Source organism: Contarinia nasturtii, unplaced genomic scaffold, assembly GCF_009176525.2.
Source record: "Contarinia nasturtii isolate CC-2019 unplaced genomic scaffold, AAFC_CNas_1.1 Cnas_scaffold_2806, whole genome shotgun sequence".
NCBI lineage: Eukaryota > Metazoa > Arthropoda > Insecta > Diptera > Cecidomyiidae > Contarinia > Contarinia nasturtii.
In genome coordinates, this window is record NW_022200123.1 from 1720664 (window position 1) to 1742765 (window position 22102).

Consider the following 22102-nt stretch of genomic DNA (forward strand, 5'->3'; position numbering starts at 1 on the left):
TCAATATTTGAAAACAATTGAGAACATATAAAAGAAACGAAACGAGCGGTATAGAAATTTCATCATTATTTATTTTTCGATTTTAAAAAAGCTGAGTGCATTTTCTATAATTTGTCTGCAGGGCATTGCGTAATATAACGTTGCCCAAAACAAATTATCAGATAATTCGAATGATTCATTAAGTGTTAATTTTAAACAACACATTCGATTCATCTCATATTCTGATGAAATCCATTGATCATTATCATGACCAGTCTGTTTGTGATGTCCTTGTAAATGTGAAAATAGGTCCTTTGATTATTTCTGTGACACTGAATACATTGTGTAATTTACAATTCGGTCTTTTGCTTTTTGTCATAGTCTTCTTTGATAAAATCGGCTCCACGTTCGCCAATCATGATGACAGCCGCATTTGTATTTGCGCTCACCAGCTCTGGCACTGAAAACACACAAAACATCAACATTTAATGAAAGCTCTTTCGTCATGGAATTTCAAAAATCATACTAATTCCAGCATCAATTTGTCTCAATCGTTTCACGCCGCGAACATTTAACCGCGAGTCAACTACGGCATCCGCATCACTGTCCGGTCCCATTTTGCTTGTGCCAGCCGGATGAAAAAGTGTGGAGCTAAAGTATTTTATGTAACATTTTAGATAATCGTCCGATTTAAATTCGAATTCATCACATTCGGTAAGCGGTAACTTTAAAAATTCGCCTTCATGTTTGCGATATGATTGTGTGTTCTCCAAGGAAATCTGTTGCTTCACAGCCCGTAACATGGTGGTCATATCATCGTTATGGCTGAAATAGTTCGGTACAATTCGTGGTTTATCACTTGGTGACGTCGATTCAAGTTCAATGAAACCGGAAGATTTTGGTTTTAATAGTGTTGGCCATATCGTCACAATATCAGCTTTTTCATTTGCGGCCAACAAAGCTTTTTCGATTTTTTCATCAAATTTTTTTAGCTGAAGATGTGCTTTGAATTTCCACGAATTTTGTTCAAACATAATGAAATGTAATTCAGTATCAGGTTGGCCAGTTCCATTTTCGGTGTTAAGCATCGCAATAAGTTGCGATGGACCGAAGCCCGTAAGCGGTCCTTTATTATGAATGGCCAAATTGTAAATGGCATCCAATGTATCGGTCATTGATTCTTTGGTCGGTGAGGAACGATGAAATTGGAAAAACATTGCTGTATAAACATGATCCAATAGATTTTTTCCCACGGCCGAATCGTGTTTAACATCGATATTGTGTTGCTCGAGATGTTCTTTTGGTCCAATGCCAGACATCATTAATATCTGCGGACTTGACACAGCTCCGGCCGATAAAATCACTTCCATTCGACTGGTGACTTTCAACATTTTTTCATTTTTGTACAAAAATTCAACGCCGGTCGCAACATTTTGATCGTCAATCAGTATTTTTTGTACATGTGCATGTTTTACAATATATAAATTGGTGCGATTTTTTGCGGGAACTAAAAAGGCTTTTGCCGTACTTTGACGTCGTCCATTTGAAACGGTTGCTTGTGCACTTACATAACCCAAAAGTTCGTCGGCATTTATGTCGTCTAAGTGTTTAATTCCAACCTCTTCGGCGGCTTCAATGAAAATTCGTGAAAGTGGATGTAAATCGCTGTAATGATTTACTTTCAATGGTCCTTTATCGCTGTGATATTTTCCATTTTTATAGTTAACAAAGTCCGCATTTTCATTTCCTTCCGATTTTTTCATATATTTCAATGCATTCTCCCAGTTCCACTCTGGATTACCCAATTCAGCCCAGCGATTGTAATCTCTTGGTGTGCCACGCACATAAAACATCGCATTTATTGATGATGAACCACCTAAACACTTTCCTCGTGGCCAAAAACAACCATCTTTACTTGCTAAACACGCCGAATCCGATTTTGCATAAAATTCCCAGTCACTTTGTGTTTTACGCAATGATTCAAAAAGCACGGGCACCTAAAATTTTGAAGCACACAATAAAGCGCATACGACTACGTAATTTTATTCTTATTCTAATTGCCTCTGTTTCACTTGGCGGATCACCACCTGCTTCTAATAATAAAACCTTCCAATTTGGATTTTCACTTAATCGATTTGCAAGAACCGAACCTAAAATAAAATAAACGCTAGTAATAAATGACGAACCGAACCTGTTTAATCAATTTATTTATCATATGCAAATACATTTAGCTTACCTGCCGACCCAGAACCAATAATGATGAAGTCGACTTCAAATTCATTGTTTTCTAAAACGAAATAAATTCCATTTAAATCAACAAACTCCAACGACTCCTAAAATTAATAACAACACTTAGAAAATCTAATCTTTGGAATGCTATAATTGACCTGTTAACCTGATACTGTAACACCAACAATGTCAGTAATACCACTTGATTGAATTGAAATATATATTTTCTAATTTACGCAACAAAAGCGAAAGAATTTACAAAAATCGCACCTGACACCGATAATTTCGCTCCATAATCTTCAGGCCAAAATTCTGGTGGTGAAATCGAACATTGTGCAGCCAAAATGCTTTGTATGAGTAAACCAAACAATTGATTTACAGCGCCAACACTTTGTGCAGCACATTGAGACGGAAAAACTTCCATTTTCAAACAAATATATTTCTTCTGATTTGAAGAATTATTTCTTGAAACACTTTCTTTGTGTTGCGAAGTTTTTAGTGGAAAAACGAGCAAAACACAAGACACTTGTTAACGGTTCTGATAATATAATTGATGTGCGTAAATGGATTTCTAGCAATGTGGTTTTATAGCATATTATATTAATTGTATTACATTTAAGTGGCTAAACAAGGGGAAAACTATTGAAGAATGAATAAGTGTCATTGCTTACATGGTTGGTGTTCCATTCATTTTTTTCATACTTGAGAGTTCTTTTCCCCTTGTATTCAGTTAAACCTTTAGATAGGCAATTGTGTTCAAGTATTGGTTATTATTATCGAATAAGCGTAAAGGTATGCGAGGCGACGCACTGTTTTGTGTACTTAGGAAGTTACATAACACCTGAACTTGGCACCCTTTGTATATGTGCGTTTTTCGTATGTCATTGAACTAACACAATGCAGTGAAATGCAGTTTTTATTTCATTTGGCTAAGTTTTTTTATTCCTCCGAAAATCGAATTACTGCCCATTATTTTTATGTTTGATTTGCAAAAATAAACAATGCATCGATCGATGTATTTACCGGTTTCATGCTCCACTTGTACTCTGCTAAGAAGCTCAAATGAATAGCGATGAATTTTAACAAATATAATTGTATTGTTGTTGTATAAATTAGTCCGTACATTTTTTGTATTATCTGTGATCGGCAGACAGAATTTGCTTTTGTATATTTCAACGATTTGAAACGATTGCACAGCAGATAAGATTACTACGGGTTTTAAATGAATTAAAAACACACCGAAAATGCTCTCTTGATTTAAATGTTCATATTGCACTATATACGAACACATTGCTTTGATTTGCAAAGGTTTTTGCTTAGTTTTTCTATTTTTGAAGTTTTTTTTATGCGAATTCAAAGAAATACTTTTGTATAATAAGATTTCATCGGAATTTACCTTTTTTTGATCGGTTCCAAGAACATTGTTAAAGTACTGCATTTAATCGCGCTCAAAAGAGCAATAATATTGACATACTTTTTTATTTTCATTGTGTTTATTTAATTTTCATTCATTTTTTCATTGATAAAACTATTACAATTTACTATTAGTTTTTGAATATTCCATAGACAATGTTTACAATCTATTTCTTTTCGTAGTCCAAAAACATGGTCAAGTTCAATGAGCATTGTTGATATATTTTTTGTTAGTAATTTTTTCCGCCATAGTGCAAGTGATCTTCTTTGATCATGTCAGCTCCCTTTTCTGCAATCGCAATGGTTGGCGCATTTGTATTTCCGGTCACAATATATGGCATTCTAGAATGATGAAGATAATTTTTAATTTTCGGTATATAAAACATCAAGCTTAGATAAAATCTTACATGCTCGTATCAATCACACGCAAATTGTGGATGCCATGAACACGAAGCCGCGGATCGACCACAGCCAATGGATCGGATGATGGTCCCATTTTGCATGTCCCCGATGGATGATAAATGGTTTGGGTATAATGTCTTGCCATGCATCGCCAAAAATCATCGCTCAAATAAACCAATCCACTGCAATTCGGAATAACGGCTGGATTTAGTGTAGCATTTAATGCTCGGAAGATACTTGTTTTTGTTATTTCATATCCGAATTTCGAACCTTCAATCTTAAATGGGGAATAATTGAATTTTTGTAAATAAAAATCGCATGAAAAAGTGAAGCATCTTACCAAAACATTAATATCGTGCGGTGAATCAAAGTAATTGGCATGTATGATTGGATATTCCATTGGATCGTCGCTTTTCAACAAAATGCGTCCCCTTGATTCGGGTCGCATTAAAAGTGGAATGATCATAATACTGTCTTTGTAAACAACATGCTCGAACACTTGTGAATAATACTCATACGAAATGCCGGAACCTCTTTGACTGAACAGACCACCATCAGTAACGTCCGAATAGGCTGCAAAAAATAATTGTACATCTGGCCAATCAACGTTCGGATCTTGATATTTTGTGTTAAAAAATCCCATTGTTTCGGCGGCACCCATTGCGTATAATGGTCCATCTTGATTGAACACAAAGTTTCGAATTGAAATGGCATTTGCCATTTTTGGTACCACAAACGACAGTGTATCCACTGAAAATGGATTTTGAATCAAGTAAACGACGCCGCCCATTGCGATATGGTCTAAAAGTGCGACAAAAATGAAATTAAAAATCTGCATGTTTTCGTAATTGTGTCGAGATTATATTATACCTTGCAGATTTTCACCAACACCGGGTGAATCGTGTATCACATTGATTCCAATATCGTTCAAATGTGATGCTGGCCCAATACCCGATAACATCAATAATTGCGGCGATTGAATGGCACCGGCACATAAAATTGTTTCTTTCGTTGAATGCACTTCAAACAATTTATTTTCACGTTGAAATTGTACACCGTAAGCATTTCGTGTAATCGGATCAATGAGTATTTTTTGAACGAATGAATTTAATGTTATATGCAAATTTGGTCGATGATTTGCTGGCCGCAAAAATGCTTTATTTGTACTACACCGTAATCCATTGCGAAGAGTTCCTTGAGTTTGTGCCAATCCCTGTTGTGATTTACCATTAATATCATTCTCTTCGTTCAGAAAATTCAATTCTTCAAATGCGGCCATTGTGACATCAGCCAACGGCGATGCAAAATGAAATGGTTCCACTGATTGAATTTAATACAAACGGTCAATACATTTCGAATTCAAATTATTTACGGCAATTTTTACCTGTTAGATAACCGTTGACACCATGATATGGACTTTTCGCCAATGTTGGATCTCGCATATCTTCGGACTTTTTAAAATAGTGTAACATCGTTTTATAATCCCAACCAGGATTTCCCAAGCTAGCCCATCGATCGTAATCATGACGATTTCCACGCACGTACATCATTGCATTTAGAACACTCGAACCACCCAACACTTTACCTCGGGGCCATGAACATATTCCGTCCATTGCCAAACAATAACGATCCGATTTTTCTGTTTCAAACTCCCAATCAAGTGTTGAATGCTGCAGAGCTGGATATATGAATGGTACCTCTGAAGAAAAAAAGCACAACTTTATACACATTTTCTTGTTTAAAACGAATTTCACTTTAAATGGTCACCTGAAAGTAACGATTCATCGGGTCCGGCTTCGATTAGTAACACATTCCACGACTCAATTTCCGATAATCTTGACGCAATCACAGAACCCGCACTTCCACCGCCGATAACAATGAAGTCATAAGATTCTAACAATTCACTTGTCTCAATATTCCGAATTCGATTTTCTTTATCGATAATGTCCGGTCGTCGAACGCGTATTGCTTCATGCAAAAATATCAGAAATAACATTCCCGGTCCATACGTCACAAATATACGTAAATGTGCAAACACTTCAGCTAACATTTTGTCGAAATAATAATTTATTAATTATTCAATCAAGACACTATTTGTTCACTGCACCACTGTGTATGCTGTCACACCAACTACATTTAAATCGAGCCAATTGAAGTTTCTCTACCGCAGAATGTTACATCAAACCGAAAGAAAAAAAAATATGTGCTTAGCTATGCAAGCGTGCGGTACAATGTGTAATGCAGAACCAATTGTAAATAATAATTTGCGAGTATTCAATTTTTACCGAAAAAATTCATAAACTTTTTTGTCACCTTGTTTACATGCTGAAACATAAACATTCAAGTCAAAAGTCTGAATTGGCTTGAATTTCGTGCAAAAAAGTACATTTTGTTTGCAATTTCAATGCAATTGTTCTGGAAATTTGAAACCCATTTCGAACAGCTCAAACGCACCTTTTGTTCCACTAAACTGTCTGCTTTTTCGAAAAAATTTGAACAAAAGAAACAATCGGTTGAATGTACTGTTTGAGATTTTTTTCTTTCAAATATTTTATTTCACTTGTCTTAAATTGAGATAAATATAGAGTCGTTTCGGTTGATGTGAGCCCAAATCGATTACACCTTATTTATTTAGTTGCAGTTCATTGGTCAACGTCACTTTTTAATTTTTCAGGCCTTTTCAAGTTGAATATACGTTCATTGTCGCAGTAAATATTTGTCAATTTCTTTAATTAATATCACAATTAATTTATTCTACTTATGTGCTATTTTTATGTAAAAAAAATAGAGCAGTAAATCAATTCAATCAGTTTTTTAACCAAAAATTAAGAAATTAAATGAAAATAAATTAAGTTAACAGAAAATTGGTTTAAATCAATACAATAAAAAACTATGGGTTCTTGTTCATGTCTTTTGGTTTCGCACGTAACGTTTACTCGAAACCAGCTGTTATTTGATGAATCCAAAATTCTTTTATCATGTCTGCTCCCTTCTCGCCTATCATCATTACCTGATTGTGATAAAACGAATGAAATTTAGTTGAAATTTTGCCAAAGTAAATAGACGGAAATACTGAAAAAGCGCAATATTTACCGGTGCGTTTGTATTTGCTCCAACTAATTTCGGCACTGTAAATGACAATAAAAAAAGTTGTGAATTTATTAAAATTGTTCACTCAGCATGATTTCACTGTAATGGAACTTACTTATCGATGCGTCAATAACTCGCAGTCCTCGAACGCCATATACTCGCAATTCGGGATCAACAACTGCTGTTGAATCCCAGTATGGTCCCATTTTACACGTTCCAACCGGATGGTAAACGGTAGCCGAATATTGTCGAATCATGCACTCCCAAAACTCATCGGTAAACGATTCCAAATGGGCACAACCTGGCCATTTGTATGCAATCAATTTCGATCCAAATCGTTGCATTGAATTCGTTTGTGAAACAGCCACGGCAATCTTAACACCTTCAACAAGCGTCTTTAAATCCGAATCATCGAAGAAGTAATTTGGATAAATGTACGGATAGTCACTATTTAAATGGTGAAACCGTGAGTCAATAAAATAGTTGAACAAAAAAAATGAAGGCAAAAAATCGTGATAAACTTACAATGGATTGCGACTTCTCAATCGAATTGAACCGGTACTTTTTGGTCGTAATAACATTGGTAAAATGCTCCATGTGTCACGATTATTGTATGGTGAAAAAACAGCGTCGTAAAATTTTTGTGTTAAACCATGTGCCTTTCGTAATTGATTGCCACCATCCGAATTTGTTGAACCGGAGATAAAATGGAATTCAATGTCTGGAACATCATCGCTAGCATTGGCATATTTTGTTTTAACAAAAGCCAATCCTTCAACGCCACCAAGAATGGTAAGCGGCCCCTGACCGAATACCGCATACTGCAAAACAGTTGACACCGATTGAACTCGACTCTCGACAATTGACACTTCTTGATTCACGCCAAACGTGAGACCTCCCAATGCAATGTGGTCCTGCAGATTTTCACCGACCGGTGCATCTTTAATCAACGGTATCTTATGCTTTGCCAATTCAGCTTTTGGCCCAATGCCGGAAAGCATTAAAATTTGTGGAGAATTAACCGCTCCACCCGAAACGATAACCTCTTTTGATGCACGAATATAATGTATTTTACGATCACGTATGAATTCAACGCCAAATGCACGTTTTGTTTTTGGATCAATCATTAAACGTGTCACATGTGCATGCATGGCAATATGTAAATTTGGACGTAAACGAGCTGGTCGCAAGAATGCTTTTGCCGAACTGCATCGACTGCCACGACGTACCGTTCCTTGTGCAATCATAAAACCGGTACCTTTTTCACCATTTAAATCTGTATTTTCATAGCCCATTTCAACACCAGCTTGAACAAAAGCAGCCGCTAATGGTGTGTGGAAAGGAGCTGCTCGAGTAAAAACATTATTTTTTAATAACTGATTTGTCATTCTCAATTGAATAAGAGAAATTACCTTCACCGACAGTTAAGTAACCACCAGTTGAATGGTATGGCGTTGAAGCCAGATATGGATTGGTGTTGTCTTCCGATTTTTTGAAATAATATAAAGCTTCTTTATAACCCCAACCGGTATTGCCCATTGCCTCCCAATCGTCATAGTCTTTTTTGTGACCACGCAGATAAAGCATGTAGTTCAAAACGGACGAACCCCCAATTACTTTGCCTCTTGGCCAATTGCATCGTCCACCAGTCATAGCTGCAATTTAAAAAAAATAATTCATTGTGAACTGCATTTTTTTTTGCATCGAACATGTAATTTACCTAAACATGCCGTTCCTTGCGGTTCGGTTTTGTATTTCCAATCCAATGGGCTCAATTGCAAAAATCCAGCCATCAATGGTACATCTGACACCTATAAATACACAATTTCCATTATATACATATGAAACTTTCATTTATTGCAATCAAAAACATACTTCAGTTTCATCGCCGCCAGCTTCTAATAATAAAACATTCCAATTTTCCACTTCTGTCAATCGATTTGCCACAACCGCTCCAGCCGAACCACCGCCAACTATAATAAAATCCTTTTCCGATGCAAAATAAATAAAAAAAAATCCACGTTAATAAAAGAACAGAAAAAAAAACATTAAATGTAGTCGTACATATTCGTCAAGCAAATGTTCGGTGGGAATGTCGATGGGTCGTGATTCGGGTGACATTATCTCTTCATATTGATAGTATGCAACGGCTGCAACAAGCATTGGAATAAACCAACCGACACTATTTGCCGCTGTAACAGCAGCACCGCCAATTGCATTTGCGGCTCCGACTATGGCACTCATCTTATACGCTTCGTATCACACACAACACTGCTTTTTTCTTTTTTTTTTTAATCGATTTGACACTCTCTATTCAAATAGGAAATGTGATAAACACATTTCTCTGTTTTGTTTGGAATTTAAAAGGTTTTTTTTATTGCCACGTTATGCTATAGTTCTGCTTTTCACCTGAAAGTAGACATAAACTGGATCAATATTTCAATACAAGTCGACGTAAGTGAAAGAATGAAAAGTGCAATATTAACGAACAATTCGTTTGCAGAATGGTTAAAACAAACACAATTGACAATTGAGCACTTCAATAAATTCGAGTCGAATGCAGACGATCCGTTTGCTCGAGCTACCAATTAAAGACTAAACGTAAAATTCGACGGAAACCGTTAAAAAATCAAGTTCAAAGCCATCCAATTAATCTTTGCCAACTGTACGTATACACTATGGAATTTTTTTTCCTCTGTGATGGTCTACGAAATACACGCACGGCCTGTTACTGATGCCTGCATAACTCTCTGTTTACAGTTTATTCCCCACAAATCTTCTCAAACGCAAAACAACAACATATACACAGTCTTCAGTTAAATGAATGGTTTTGTGTCGACAAAAGAAGAGCAAACGAAAACCGGTGAACAGAGAATGAAAATAATGATGCTTCGATAAATACACGTTTATTTTGATTGCTTTCAACGTCATAAACACACGCACATACACATACATACTCAAAAAAAAATTATAACTGATTCGGTTTGTACGTATGATTTGCTTTTGTTGATCGAAAAACCAAACAACCAAAACTCGTTCAGTTGTGATTTTGTAAGAGGCAAAAGCATATGGCTGACAAGTGAACAAGAAACCAGATCTGCATCTGGTTAGTCACATTGACTGCGGTTACCTAATGGAAATGCACCGGGACTTTTGATTTTTTTTATTGTTTTTTTTCGTATTTGCTTTTAGATCACGTTTCAATTTCCGTATTTCATTCTAATTCAAGGGAATACAGTGACCCACATCAAAACCATCAACAACATCGCACTTTTTTTGTGAAGTTCAAATGTCTTATGTAAATGGATTGACGTCCATTACTATGCACATTTTACCCCTGAGGGATATACGTGGTCTCTTTTTAATTTAAACCAGCGAACAAGAACTTGAATATTTGAATTGGGAAAAACGACGAAAATTCTGCGGCTGGAAACTTTTATTTAGGTTATTAAACTAAATTGGTTTGCTTCAACTTTTAAATTTCTGGCAATCACCAAGTACTGATTGCTTTACATTTCGGTATTTCCATTAAAATGCAAAATTATTTTTATTTTTATGCCAACCAAAGGCGATCCAATGAATGGACACACAAACGATGAACAATTGAAATTTTATTGAATAAATAAATAGTCGGAAATATTGATAAAAATTGAAATACGAGGGTTGCTCCATAATTTTTTTTAAAAACATATATAACACAGTTGTTTTTTGTCGAAAATGGTTTTATTGTTTTTCAAAATATTCCCCGAGATGATCGATACACTTTTGCATTCGATGAAACCATTTGTCATAGCATTCGTGCTACTCCGAAACTGATATCTCCAAAACGTGTGTTTTGAACGCTTCAACTGCTTCTTCTGGTGTCGAAAATCGTTGACCACGTAGTTTTTTCTTCACGCTTGGGAACAAAAAAAAGTCATTGGGTGCCAGGTCAGGACTGTACGGTGGATGACCCATCAGTTCGATGTTTTGACCGGTCAAAAATCGAGTAGTTTGAAAAGATGTGTGAGAGCTCGCATTATCGTGATGAAGAATTATTTTGCGACGGTGGTTGTTTTTTCTTATTTCACCAAACACTTCGGGCAAACAAATGGTGGTATACCAATCAGAATTGACGGTCTTACGATCCTCTAGTGGAACGGTTGCCACATGACCACTTCTCCCGAAAAAACAGGCGACCATTTGCTTCGCAACACTTCGAGCTCGAACAACTTTCGTTGGGTTATCTTCATTTTGGAAGACCCATACAGTCGACTGCTGTTTCGTTTCGGGCTCATAGGCATATATCCACGATTCGTCACCAGTGACGATTTTATTAACGTCTTTTGAAGCACCACGATTGAATTTCTTGAGCATTTCTTTACACCAACTCACACGAGCCATTTTTTGTTCATCGGTCAATTTATGTGGGATCCAACGAGAGCAAATCTTTTTTACGGCTAAATGTTCATGCAAAATTGTATGTATGCTGTGGGATGAAATGCCCAAAGATGCCTCAATCTCACGGTAGGTCACATGACGATCTTCCATAATCAGTTTTCTGACAGCATCGATGTTTTGTGGCACAACAGCCGATTTTGGACGACCTGTATGAAACTCGTCTTTGAGCGAACTACGACCGCAACGGAATTCTCGGTACCAGTTATAAATTGTCTGAAGGGTTGGTGCTTCATTGCCAAAGGCCAAATGAAGTCGATCGAAACACTGTTGTTGAGATAATTTACTTCGAAAATCGTAGTAAATCATTTTACGAAAATCTTCACGTGTAAAATTCATTTTTTTGTTGAGTCGCAGTTTACCAGTCACTGTAAACAATACAAATAGCGTTCGTACGACAAAAGGTTCAGGGCACGAATACATACCAAAACATCAAACTTTACGAATATGACAATGGTTTACATCGGGCAACACTATAAGTACCATTTTAAAAAAAATTATGGAGCAACCTACGTAATAGATGATCTTATACAAACAACAAAAAAGCACTATCGAGTATACAATGGCACGAAAAAAAATCGATAGTCATGTGAAGAAGAGAAAAGAGCTTGGTGCAAAGCAGCGAAAAAATCGCACCGAAAATGCAAAGCCGGCGAATGGTTAATGTTGCATTTATCACGTACGCCAAACCAGTGAAAAGTGAAATTTTCGATACAGTTTTTTATTGGCTTTGCTACTGCTGTGGGAGAGGAAAACGTTTTTTTTTTTTCAATTGCACACGTTTTCTTTTAGTATTCTTCTCACATTGTGTCTAATCGATTGTTTTTTCGTCGAATTAAAATAGCCGAACATTGCCAATGAACACAATATCAATTGAGATAAAATGTAAACCAATGAAAAGGGAAAATGTGATTAGCCATTTAAAATTGGAATTGATTTTTCGATTGTGATTTCTTCACGCATATGCCGTTTGCCGTACATAAAATTGAAATGAGCCACCGTTAAAACCATTGTGTCACATTGAATGAACGGAGCCAGAGAAAGAATTGCGCGAAATGCAAAGCAACGAAGAACCGCAAACAATTTTAATCAATATTAATCGAAATGCGATAGGCACAAACAATGATTACTGAATCATTTCCAATAACTACTACAATACTTTCGGTGAAACGGTTTTTAATTTATGACAAACAAACGAGTAACTGCAAGCTTATTCGATCGGCTTATAATAAAAAAAATATTGCGAATCATTTATGAATTCATCGCTTAAATCGTTTACGAAACTTTTTATACAGATAGGTGCAGCCCAATTTTTCCACAATTTGAAGACAAAGCAATTGATATTGTTCATATCAAATCAATTCGGTTAGATAATTTTATTTGAAATATCATAGGAAATGTTTGTAATTTGGGTCATTTAAATGATGAAGCTTGCACACAATTCATGGGTACGTGTTAGTTACAAGTCTGAATAAATTAGGTGTGCAATGTTATCGATTCAATTTATAAATCAAGGAAATTGACAAACCACTTAATGTATACTGGCATCGGAAGTAATTTGACTGGATAACCCATATTTAAAAAGTTATTCGAGAAAAGTGGTGGATAACCGTAAATGGGTTACTGAGTGCCTTTTATGCTGTTTTTTTAATCGATTTGGTAATATCATGGCACAATCGACATACCACCGATATAATGGCTGTAGAATTGAGAGAGAAAAATAATCAGGCCGCATACACACATATCTACATCGTTCCGCGCTCTTTAGTTTCCTTCCACTCACTGTCACTGTCATCATCTTGATCAAACCGAAAGAATTCTTGCTTTGCATTATGAAACCGCAACAATTACCGTTACAAAAGAATTCCTCTTCATTTTTCTTCTTCTTATTGCTATATGCGATCATCTTCGGCCACAGAAAGAGTTCTTAAGATTTCTCTTTTTGTGAAATGAAATGTTCTTGGTGATTATGACTTCATCGGCATTTCTTTAATCGAGTAAAAAAGATACTCAATAAGCCGACTTGTGAGCTTATGGGTATGTGTGTGTCTCATCAAACTCATTTAATCAATTAAACGATTATATGCAAAACATTTTTTTGTGTGAAGGTGAACGATTCGTGTATAAACGATTCTTTCCAGACAATATATTTAGCTGTCGTCATCTGGATATTACAGCTCATCTGGATATCGTCAGCAGATGATACAAAGTGAAAACAATAGAAATCGTTATAGGTATATAAGCTTGCTATATACTGGTATTGCTATAACAATCACTTCTATTGTTTTCACTTCGCATCATCTGCTGACGGCATCCAGATGAGCTGAAATATCCAGATGACGGCAGCTAAATATATTGTCTGATTCTTTCTATGTCAAAGTGATGACAATGGCTTTGACTTGAATGAAAAGAACCGATGAAGAGAAATGGATAAGAAGAAAAAGAACGGTGTCGATGGCATTTTACAATGTGAATGCGTGCACAAGCACGTACGTCATTCGCTTCGATCGCTGAAGCACCGCATACTTTTAAAATATCTTACGGTAATTTATCTCTGCTTGACTACACCGTTTTATAGGTCGTTGTAGACTTATAAAAGAAGAAGCACGAACGCTTTTTTTATTTTTTCAAACGTAAACATACTTTAGACAACCAAACATATACACGACATAATACTACTTTCGTTATTTTAACGTTTTGGAATGATTGTCATTACAGTGAAACCGTGCGGTGTATCTTACTCGAAATGATTCTTTTTGTTTTTATCGAATGACGTTTTGCTGTTTTTATTATTATTTGTTGTCTAGGTGGCCGAAATTTTTCACGGTTTCCCTAGATGGAAAACGAATTCTGCAACATTATGAAGAGATATATGGAGAGAGGGGAATAAAAGAGAAATTATGCTGTTATTACAATTTATCACTGTTTTTGTGCTCGTTAAGTCTTCGAGATGGACGATAAACTCATTACGTTAGTGTCATTCACTTAAATTAGAAGAGTGTTGTTCCGAAAGTTTGTTTGGCCCAATTTGAAAAAGACAAACAACCATTTCAAATAGAGCAATCTGTTCGAAGGAAAATCCCACGGTAAAAAAACTTTTCAAATCTTCACCTGAATATTCATTGGCATTGTTTTCAAAGTCATGTTGAAATATTGAATTTCTTTTTGGGGAAGTTACAACATTGAAAATGATTATCAAATTTGACGTCAACAAGTGCAAGCATGTCAAAGAAAACTTGAAATAAGAAAAGTTTTTCACCATCGAAATGAAAAAAAAAAAAAGAAATAAAGTATATAGTTGCATCTGTTGCGTGCGATAAAATGCACGTAAGCCGCAAAATCGAACGATTCTCTCATTCACTCTCTCTCTCTACGTACTCTCACATAAAGTTTATCAATGTCTAGTGCATGTTTTTTTTTATTGTGGTTTTTGCGCGCGCACACATACACCTTCTCAAACTCGCATATTTCTTTTTCGCCATCTCTCTCTCACTTTGTTTCCATTTCATTTAAAGTGCGATTCGATTTTTATGTTATTTTTTGCAGATGTAAATGTGCGCATACATATCGAGTAAATACCGTATTACTTTTGCTGATATACAACCATATTCCAAGAGATCAATTTCTCTTTTAATCTTTTCCAAATGAAATGGGTCACATCGGCAATATAAACCAAATAAATTATTGTTTTCGTGCAAAATTGACATAAACAATAATACAATGCAAACACACAAAATTATTGCCGAAAGTAAACTTGAATTTTCTTCTCCGAAAAATGGAAAACCCGTGATACAGTACCGCTGACGCCGCCCACACGTTCATGAAACAAAAAACATATATTTTGCCGACCGCATCGAGTATGCCATTTTTCTTAGAAATCGAGTCTCTTGAAACTTGATATTGCACGAAGCAAATGGAAAAATCTTTTTCGTCTTTGCATGTTCAACCATCGGAAATAATTCATGGGCCAGTCAAAAGTTAATCTTAACAAATATTTCGCGCCAAATTGGCCGTATTTCATAGAAAATGCAAACACAACAAAAATTCAAGAACCAAGTGAAACCATTCACTTTTCAATTGAGAGTTTGTTCAATATTCTTCTATGTCATATGTGCATCTTTTCGCCGTCAGCATCACGATGCTAGTCGAAACAAAAATTAACACTTTTCACTTATTTTGTCGTCCGTTTTTCATTTCAAAATGACTAAAATCTAGCGATATAATCGTGCATCATTCAATGCAAACCGTTATTTTTTCGGGTGAAATTCAATGAATTTTTAATGAATTCAGATGATAATGATTTTCAATTTTTTTTTATGTCTCTTCGTTGATACCTTATTTTAGTTAACTTGAACACTTTCAATGGTTATTTTTTGTTCGCAAAAAAACTTTCTGTTTGTAGTGAGCAGAATTAAATGTCCGACTGTGATACACTCAACGGCCGATCAACAACTGATTTCATTTAAATATCAACAAAACCTCTTTGTTTGCTTCTGCAGACATACAAAAAATATATGAAAAAGTATACATGTATCTCGATGGTACTAGCGCGCTAGACAGTTTAACAGGTTGTACCATAAATAGAGAAGAAGAAAGAAGCATATAGCGGCATAAAGTGTGTATGATCGTATTAAGTGTCGGCCGTTGTTTGTATAAGTGGAATCTCTCTTTTTCGCTCTCTTGTCGCAAATAGAATGGAAGAAATGGTAATCGTCTTTCTTCGCGATTTGTTTAGCTCGCGCTTTGTAAATTGTAACACTAAACTCCACGTATTTCTTTCTTTGAGAATGAAATAAACACGTTTTGTGTATTGTGATCGTGACAGTTGGCCATCTCTCTCTCTACAAGATCAATGACTCAATGATCAATGAGATTGTGATTACACAAATACTAATTTTCTTAATTATCAAATAGCTCGGTTGCATTTCCATTGATACTTCGATTTTAACCTTGACATCTAATCACACTTTCATATAATGCTCTACTGAAGAAAGATCTCTAATACAGTAGCTTTTTTATATGAAATCTGTCACACTAACGCCCTCACTCTATCTTTTGGCGAACTAAACAGAATAAAGTTTAATATAAAAGTAAAGTCTCCATCAGGATATTTTATACAGCCGGTGTCAAGATCAATAGAACTGTTAATAGAATCTGCCATTTTTACGCAATTTTGCGATGTGATTGCCAGATTAAGAATATAAATAAAATAAATGAACGGAATAAACGAACTTAACAGAACAGAATAATTCGCACGAGTGTATGACAAGTATGTAAGAGAACAATAACATTACGTTTTGTATCTATCTGTCAAATGTCACACTCACACTTATGAGTTTACGTATGGAGATTTTAACAAAATCATTTCTACAAGATCTACACACTCTACACCCGAGGCTTTTTAAGTTAAATTAAAACGCATATAAATTTATGTTTTTTTAAAATAGAAATTATCTAATTCTTATTGTGCTAACTTCACTTTCAAAACAAAAAAATGAAACAATTTATTAAATTATTTTTCAACAATTTTTGGAATAACATATGCGCTCATTCTCAAACTTGTGAAATAATATCCCATTCTATATATAGATGGCACTGTCTATACTAAGTTCGGCAAACAAAGCATTACGCTTATTGAGCGCATTACACCTCTTACTGAAGATCTACATATGCTTTATTTCGTTTTTTTAAAAGTTAATTTTCATCAAAACTAAATTTATAATAACAAAATTTATCTATTTTTGGAAATTAATTCATCAAAAAACACGATCATAACTCTAGCTAAAAAAAATGAAACCATCAATTTTATGTCGCCTTAGAAAACGATTAATTATTATAAGCATTCTTTTCTAATAAGCCCGAGTTCGACGAAGTGATATAGCATAAGAAAGCGTGTTCGATAGTTTCAACTATTTCGGTCGATGAATGTCGCCGGAACTTAGGCAAAATTGACTTTAGACAATGTTTTCTATTTTTTTTCTCTAACCAATATTTGTGTCTCTTCTTTTTCCAGGTGGTTGCTGTGGATCGACACGAAAGAGAACGATTGTCGGTGGATGGGCATGGGCATGGTGGTTGGTGACCGATGTTCAGAGATTAAACCTTGAAGTGATGACACTGAATCCGATGTGCGAGGGAGTCGAAACAGCACAAGGTGTTCCATTGACCGTTACTGGCGTTGCTCAATGCAAAATCATGAAGGTATGGTCATTTCTCATTCAAATGATGAAATTGATCGATTTTTTCTTTATTTGACGAGTGAATCATTCACTCATATAAAACCGGAATCGCGACAATAAAGCGGCCAAAATTCAGTTCGATTTTATTTTGATCCGGTTATTTTGAAATGTATTTTTTACATGACGTACTATTGTTGTTCAATAAATCAAACGAATAAACACCACATTCCGAATCATTTTGGATTTTACTGTCGCAATTCGGCTCATTGAATTCAATAAGAATTTGGAATTTATAAATTTATTCACAAAAATATATATCCAAATTATTAATGCATTTTAACTCTTTTTTTTCTCTTTTGATGTGATTTTGTGAGTTTTTTCCATTTTCTACTAGATGAAATTGAAAAGCTCCTCTATCTATCAACAGTTCCAAAAAAACAGACCATTTTTAGATATATATTTAGTGTTTTAATATGCCTGCCTTGACTAGAAACTGCTTGATCTGGATGGATATCGTTTATAATATTTGCATCGTGTTCAAACATATTTTTTTTTTCTTTCATTTGATTTTTTTTTATTCAAAGATTCTTTTCAGTGGTTTTGTTTATCATTTATGCGCACCATGTGGACCATCTTAAGTTGAAATGGTTTTTCTTGTTTTTGAGTGATTTTCATTCTTTCGTTTTGGATATTTCACTTTGTTTGCAAAAATGTTATCAGTTCTGCTTCGTCGTTATCAATGTTTATAATTTTTTCATACAAAAAATGATTTCAGTGCGATGGTTGTTGCTTGACAACTTGACGCTTTTATTATTCAATCATCGATGATTTAAACGCATACTACAAATGGCACCGAAGATTCCATGTATATAAAACATTCAATATGTACATTAGCACCCCATTTCTCATATAAATTTTTATTTAAATTCAATTTCGAGAATTTTCTGTTTTCTATTTCTAATTGAGCACAAAATTATTGCCATTGGTTTGTCATTCATTTCATTCCATTTTATTTTCGATAAAATTCACATCAGAAAAATTCTTGATCCAATCAAACTGAATCAATAAAAGTGTAGTGTGAATTGATAAAAGCAAACAAAGTGAGTGTGACACACACAATCGCGCTGCAGTTGTTGGTAAATTTGATGCTGTGTTTGAAAAAATTGCATTCATTTTTCTTTACTTTCATTTATTTTCAGATTTTTTTCTTACAATTTTCATTTACAATTTTTTTTCTTATATTTTTCCAACAAAAAAAATCAACGTTATCCCTATAAATTGAATAAGAAAAACCCAGTAGAAATAGTTAGTCCGCCCCGAGACAAAAATTCACACATTATCATACCGAATTTGATTATTATTCTATTTGATTTATTTTGATCTGCTAAATTGTAATTTTCAATGCCAACTTTGATATATATATGTTTCAAGTGCCATCACTAGTTCTAATTGATTATCAATTATACCGTAGTTTATCATGCGTGATTTTCCTTAATTTGTTTTATTGTGTGGATTTCATTCCAATTATTTTTTTATGTTCAAATATGCCAAAATATTTAGAATTTGGTGTGATTTTCAATATATTTCTTTATTTTCATTTCAAATCGTGTTTTAAACATTGATTCGATGGCATGATTCAATTCATCGCGAATTTTGTTCTTCATTTCCTCTCTCTATTTTTAAAATGTTTTCTTTATTGGTAATGATGTGTGGTGTGATATAGAGATCGGTTTTTGGCGTGCCCATATAAATCATATATGAAAATGTCATATTTGAATTTCGATTGCAAAAGCAAAAAAAAACTATATGCGTGTCCCATCCGGAATAGCTGTTTCTCATCTCGAACGACTTTGCCGTTTTTCTTATTTCTATTTGTAGATGATGAACGTTTATTATTTCCATCATCAGGCCGACGAACTGCTTGGCACCGCCAGTGAACAATTCTTGGGAAAATCGGTAAAGGAAATCAAGCAAACTATCTTACAAACCCTCGAAGGTCATTTGCGAGCTATTCTTGGTAAGTTTGTACAAAGTCTAGAGTTTTTCTCTACTTCCTTTCGGGCCCGAGTCCATGGAAGAACTCAAAGATGTACAGAGTAATTTAAACAATTTATTTGCCGAAGAATGAAAGTTTTGTATCGCCGGGAAGTCATTGTTGATGACATCCGTCACATAAAGATGAACACAAACTCGTAACGCCACACAAACATGTCAAGTGGGTAAACAAAAAAAGGAAGTGTTTGACTATCCAAAACATGGGCTCGTGCCAACAGCACGTATCGCGTATCATGAAGCAAATCGTAGTTGGAATGACTGCATTTTACTGAGATTGACAGTATTGTTGGTAAATCAAACACGATTGCTTGTGCAGAATACGAATGGGTTTTGATTCACGAACATAAATATAATGTACACTATTGAGTACTCATCACTTTATGAGTCGCGGTGTATGTTTTTCGTCATTAATACGAAGGAAGAGAACTCTTTTCGGACGCATGATAAGAATTATAAATGCTTTGAATCGTGCCATGCACAATCCAATTCAACATGTGATTTTATTTTATGATGGATTTAATAAAAATGGCGTTCCGGTTTTATATCGTTCGCATACTTTATTCTCTCTAAAAATCAGAAAAACTTTTCAGACTCTTGTGCAAATACCGTTGGAAAAAATGCATTGAGTAAAGCAAAAACACTCTTTTCAAATACAATTGCCTTCCCATCGTTTCTAGTTTTTGCATAGTGCCTCCCTTTTTTTGCTATCACGAACAGTGAAACCCATTTATATCATTCCAAACAAAAAGTGCAATAATATGCCATACGTTCCATCTCTCTCCCTTCTTTCTTACAATGTAACCATTGTTTTTGCTTTCATTTTTTTGTTTGCATTATGCCTTTAATGAGTGTGTGTGTGCATTTTATGGAATCGAATATACTTGTTCTGGCTATATCTTTATGTTACGGAGTGTTATATGTTATAAACTTTTGATGTTTGCACATTTTTAATGGTTTTTACTTGTTGAGCTATCGATACATTTTCTGAATTGAGCATTTCTCTTTCTCTGTGCATTGGATTCGGTGAACGTGCTGTCATGCTAGCTGTCAAGGGAGCGATGGCATGATGTTCATAGAAAAATGGAATTGTGAACAATTCCAGTCAAAGTATTCAATTCAATTGTGTTCGTTAGTTCCATACATTCGTATATCTAAACAAACGTGCAAGAAACAAATCTCGACGTGTATTGCACAGCTGATACGTTTATTCTCCTTGCCATTGCTGTATATGGTTGAGGCACACTCTCTTTCTCTATGCATATATAGAATTGTTCAACATACGCTCGCCTTTCCATGGCTCTCTTTATCTCTTTCTCTCTCTCTCTGTTTTTTTTTTTGTTTATTCTTTGTCGACCGCACACGGGTTCTGGCATCTGTTTCTCTTTCTCTCTCTCTGTCTGTGCACGTATAAAGTGGTTCGCCATCATACGTTCGTATTCAGTTGGAAAAATAACGTACACAGAAACGGTTGCTCTCTTTTCAACGGAGTCGGACCGTATCACACGATTTAAAAGCAAACATCGAAACATAAATTTCAAATCGAATTTCGTCGAAGAAAATTTGTTTTGTCTATTTCAGTATCGATAAAAAAGTGAGAGAGAATTTTGTAACAAAAAAGGAAAATTGTTATTGATTGTTGAATAATAAATCGATAGAGTAACAATATTGTTACACGTGAATTTTTATGAATAAAGTTATAAATCAAGTTTGAATGTCAAGTTTTTTTCATCGAATTTTAAAGAAAGTGAATTGAAACTGATTTTCTACAAGTCAGTCAGATTTTATATTTCATTCTTCATTCGAATGCAACAAATTCAATCTTTTTTTTCCTCAAGTGCGTGATTTACAACCATTTTCTTTGAATAACAATGAATTATAACCGATTGCTTGCGTTTTTCATCCAATTTTTTCTTTTCGTTATCGTCTTTCATAAAACCAAATGAGATAAGCAATTTATTCGGGAGAAAAAATCGAAATGAACTCAAACACACTTAATATAAATCACACATTAAAAAAAAAAAAAAAACAATTTCCATCGGGTTCTATGGTGTTAAAAAAAATCGCATATTATTTTCACACGTCTGTTGTCGCACAAAAGAAATCATAAATTCAATTAATACTCTAACATTTATTAATTCGACCTTCGTCAATGTTCCCGTACGCTGTTGAACATTCGACACATTTTAAAAACTCAATTGTCTCCGTCAGTGCTCCGAGTTTGATCGTTTGCCCTGTTCTGATGACGGAAGAGAATAACACAATCACTCCATTGACATGATATTTACTTTATACGTTACGTTGATTCGCCAGAACACTTG

General features: G+C 34.8%; 4 protein-coding genes across 9 annotated transcripts in view; 1 reads left to right on the forward strand and 3 right to left on the reverse strand.

Moving 5' to 3' along the window:
* LOC116349203 (flotillin-2) overlaps positions 1 to 22102 on the forward strand; it is a 79185-nt gene that overhangs the window by 49748 nt on the left and 7335 nt on the right. For 2 of the 4 annotated variants that reach the window (XM_031780534.1, XM_031780533.1), the window contains exons 3-4: positions 17564 to 17751; positions 19608 to 19746. In XM_031780534.1, the coding sequence (XP_031636394.1) occupies positions 17564 to 17751; positions 19608 to 19746 (327 nt within the window). Of the gene's footprint in view, positions 1 to 17563; positions 17752 to 19607; positions 19747 to 21236; positions 21376 to 22102 lie in introns of those variants that run through there. The other 2 variants (XM_031780535.1, XM_031780536.1) reach the window with 2 other exon arrangements.
* On the reverse strand, positions 52 to 2750 carry LOC116349202 (glucose dehydrogenase [FAD, quinone]-like). The gene is made up of 5 exons (XM_031780532.1): positions 2479 to 2750; positions 2216 to 2266; positions 2041 to 2129; positions 506 to 1976; positions 52 to 439 (listed from the first exon to the last, which is right to left on the reverse strand). Exons 1-5 carry the CDS (start codon positions 2630 to 2632, stop codon positions 330 to 332), a joined length of 1875 nt encoding a protein of 624 aa, XP_031636392.1. The 5' UTR covers positions 2633 to 2750; the 3' UTR covers positions 52 to 329.
* LOC116349199 (glucose dehydrogenase [FAD, quinone]) lies at positions 3810 to 6141 on the reverse strand. Its single transcript, XM_031780525.1, has 6 exons — positions 5791 to 6141; positions 5408 to 5722; positions 4894 to 5343; positions 4364 to 4824; positions 4029 to 4300; positions 3810 to 3963 (listed from the first exon to the last, which is right to left on the reverse strand). Exons 1-6 carry the CDS (start codon positions 6071 to 6073, stop codon positions 3852 to 3854), a joined length of 1893 nt encoding a protein of 630 aa, XP_031636385.1. The 5' UTR covers positions 6074 to 6141; the 3' UTR covers positions 3810 to 3851.
* LOC116349200 (glucose dehydrogenase [FAD, quinone]) lies at positions 6544 to 16019 on the reverse strand. 3 transcript variants are annotated; one of them, XM_031780526.1, is made up of 9 exons: positions 15885 to 16019; positions 9178 to 9522; positions 8989 to 9099; positions 8834 to 8924; positions 8526 to 8768; positions 7639 to 8458; positions 7229 to 7560; positions 7117 to 7151; positions 6544 to 7033 (listed from the first exon to the last, which is right to left on the reverse strand). In XM_031780526.1, exons 2-9 carry the CDS (start codon positions 9355 to 9357, stop codon positions 6956 to 6958), a joined length of 1890 nt encoding a protein of 629 aa, XP_031636386.1. In that variant the 5' UTR covers positions 9358 to 9522; positions 15885 to 16019; the 3' UTR covers positions 6544 to 6955. The 3 variants fall into 3 exon arrangements, with proteins under 3 accessions (XP_031636386.1, XP_031636387.1, XP_031636388.1); XM_031780527.1 differs by lacking the exon at positions 15885 to 16019 and adding an exon at positions 9604 to 9696; XM_031780528.1 differs by lacking the exon at positions 15885 to 16019 and having other exon boundaries at positions 9178 to 9539.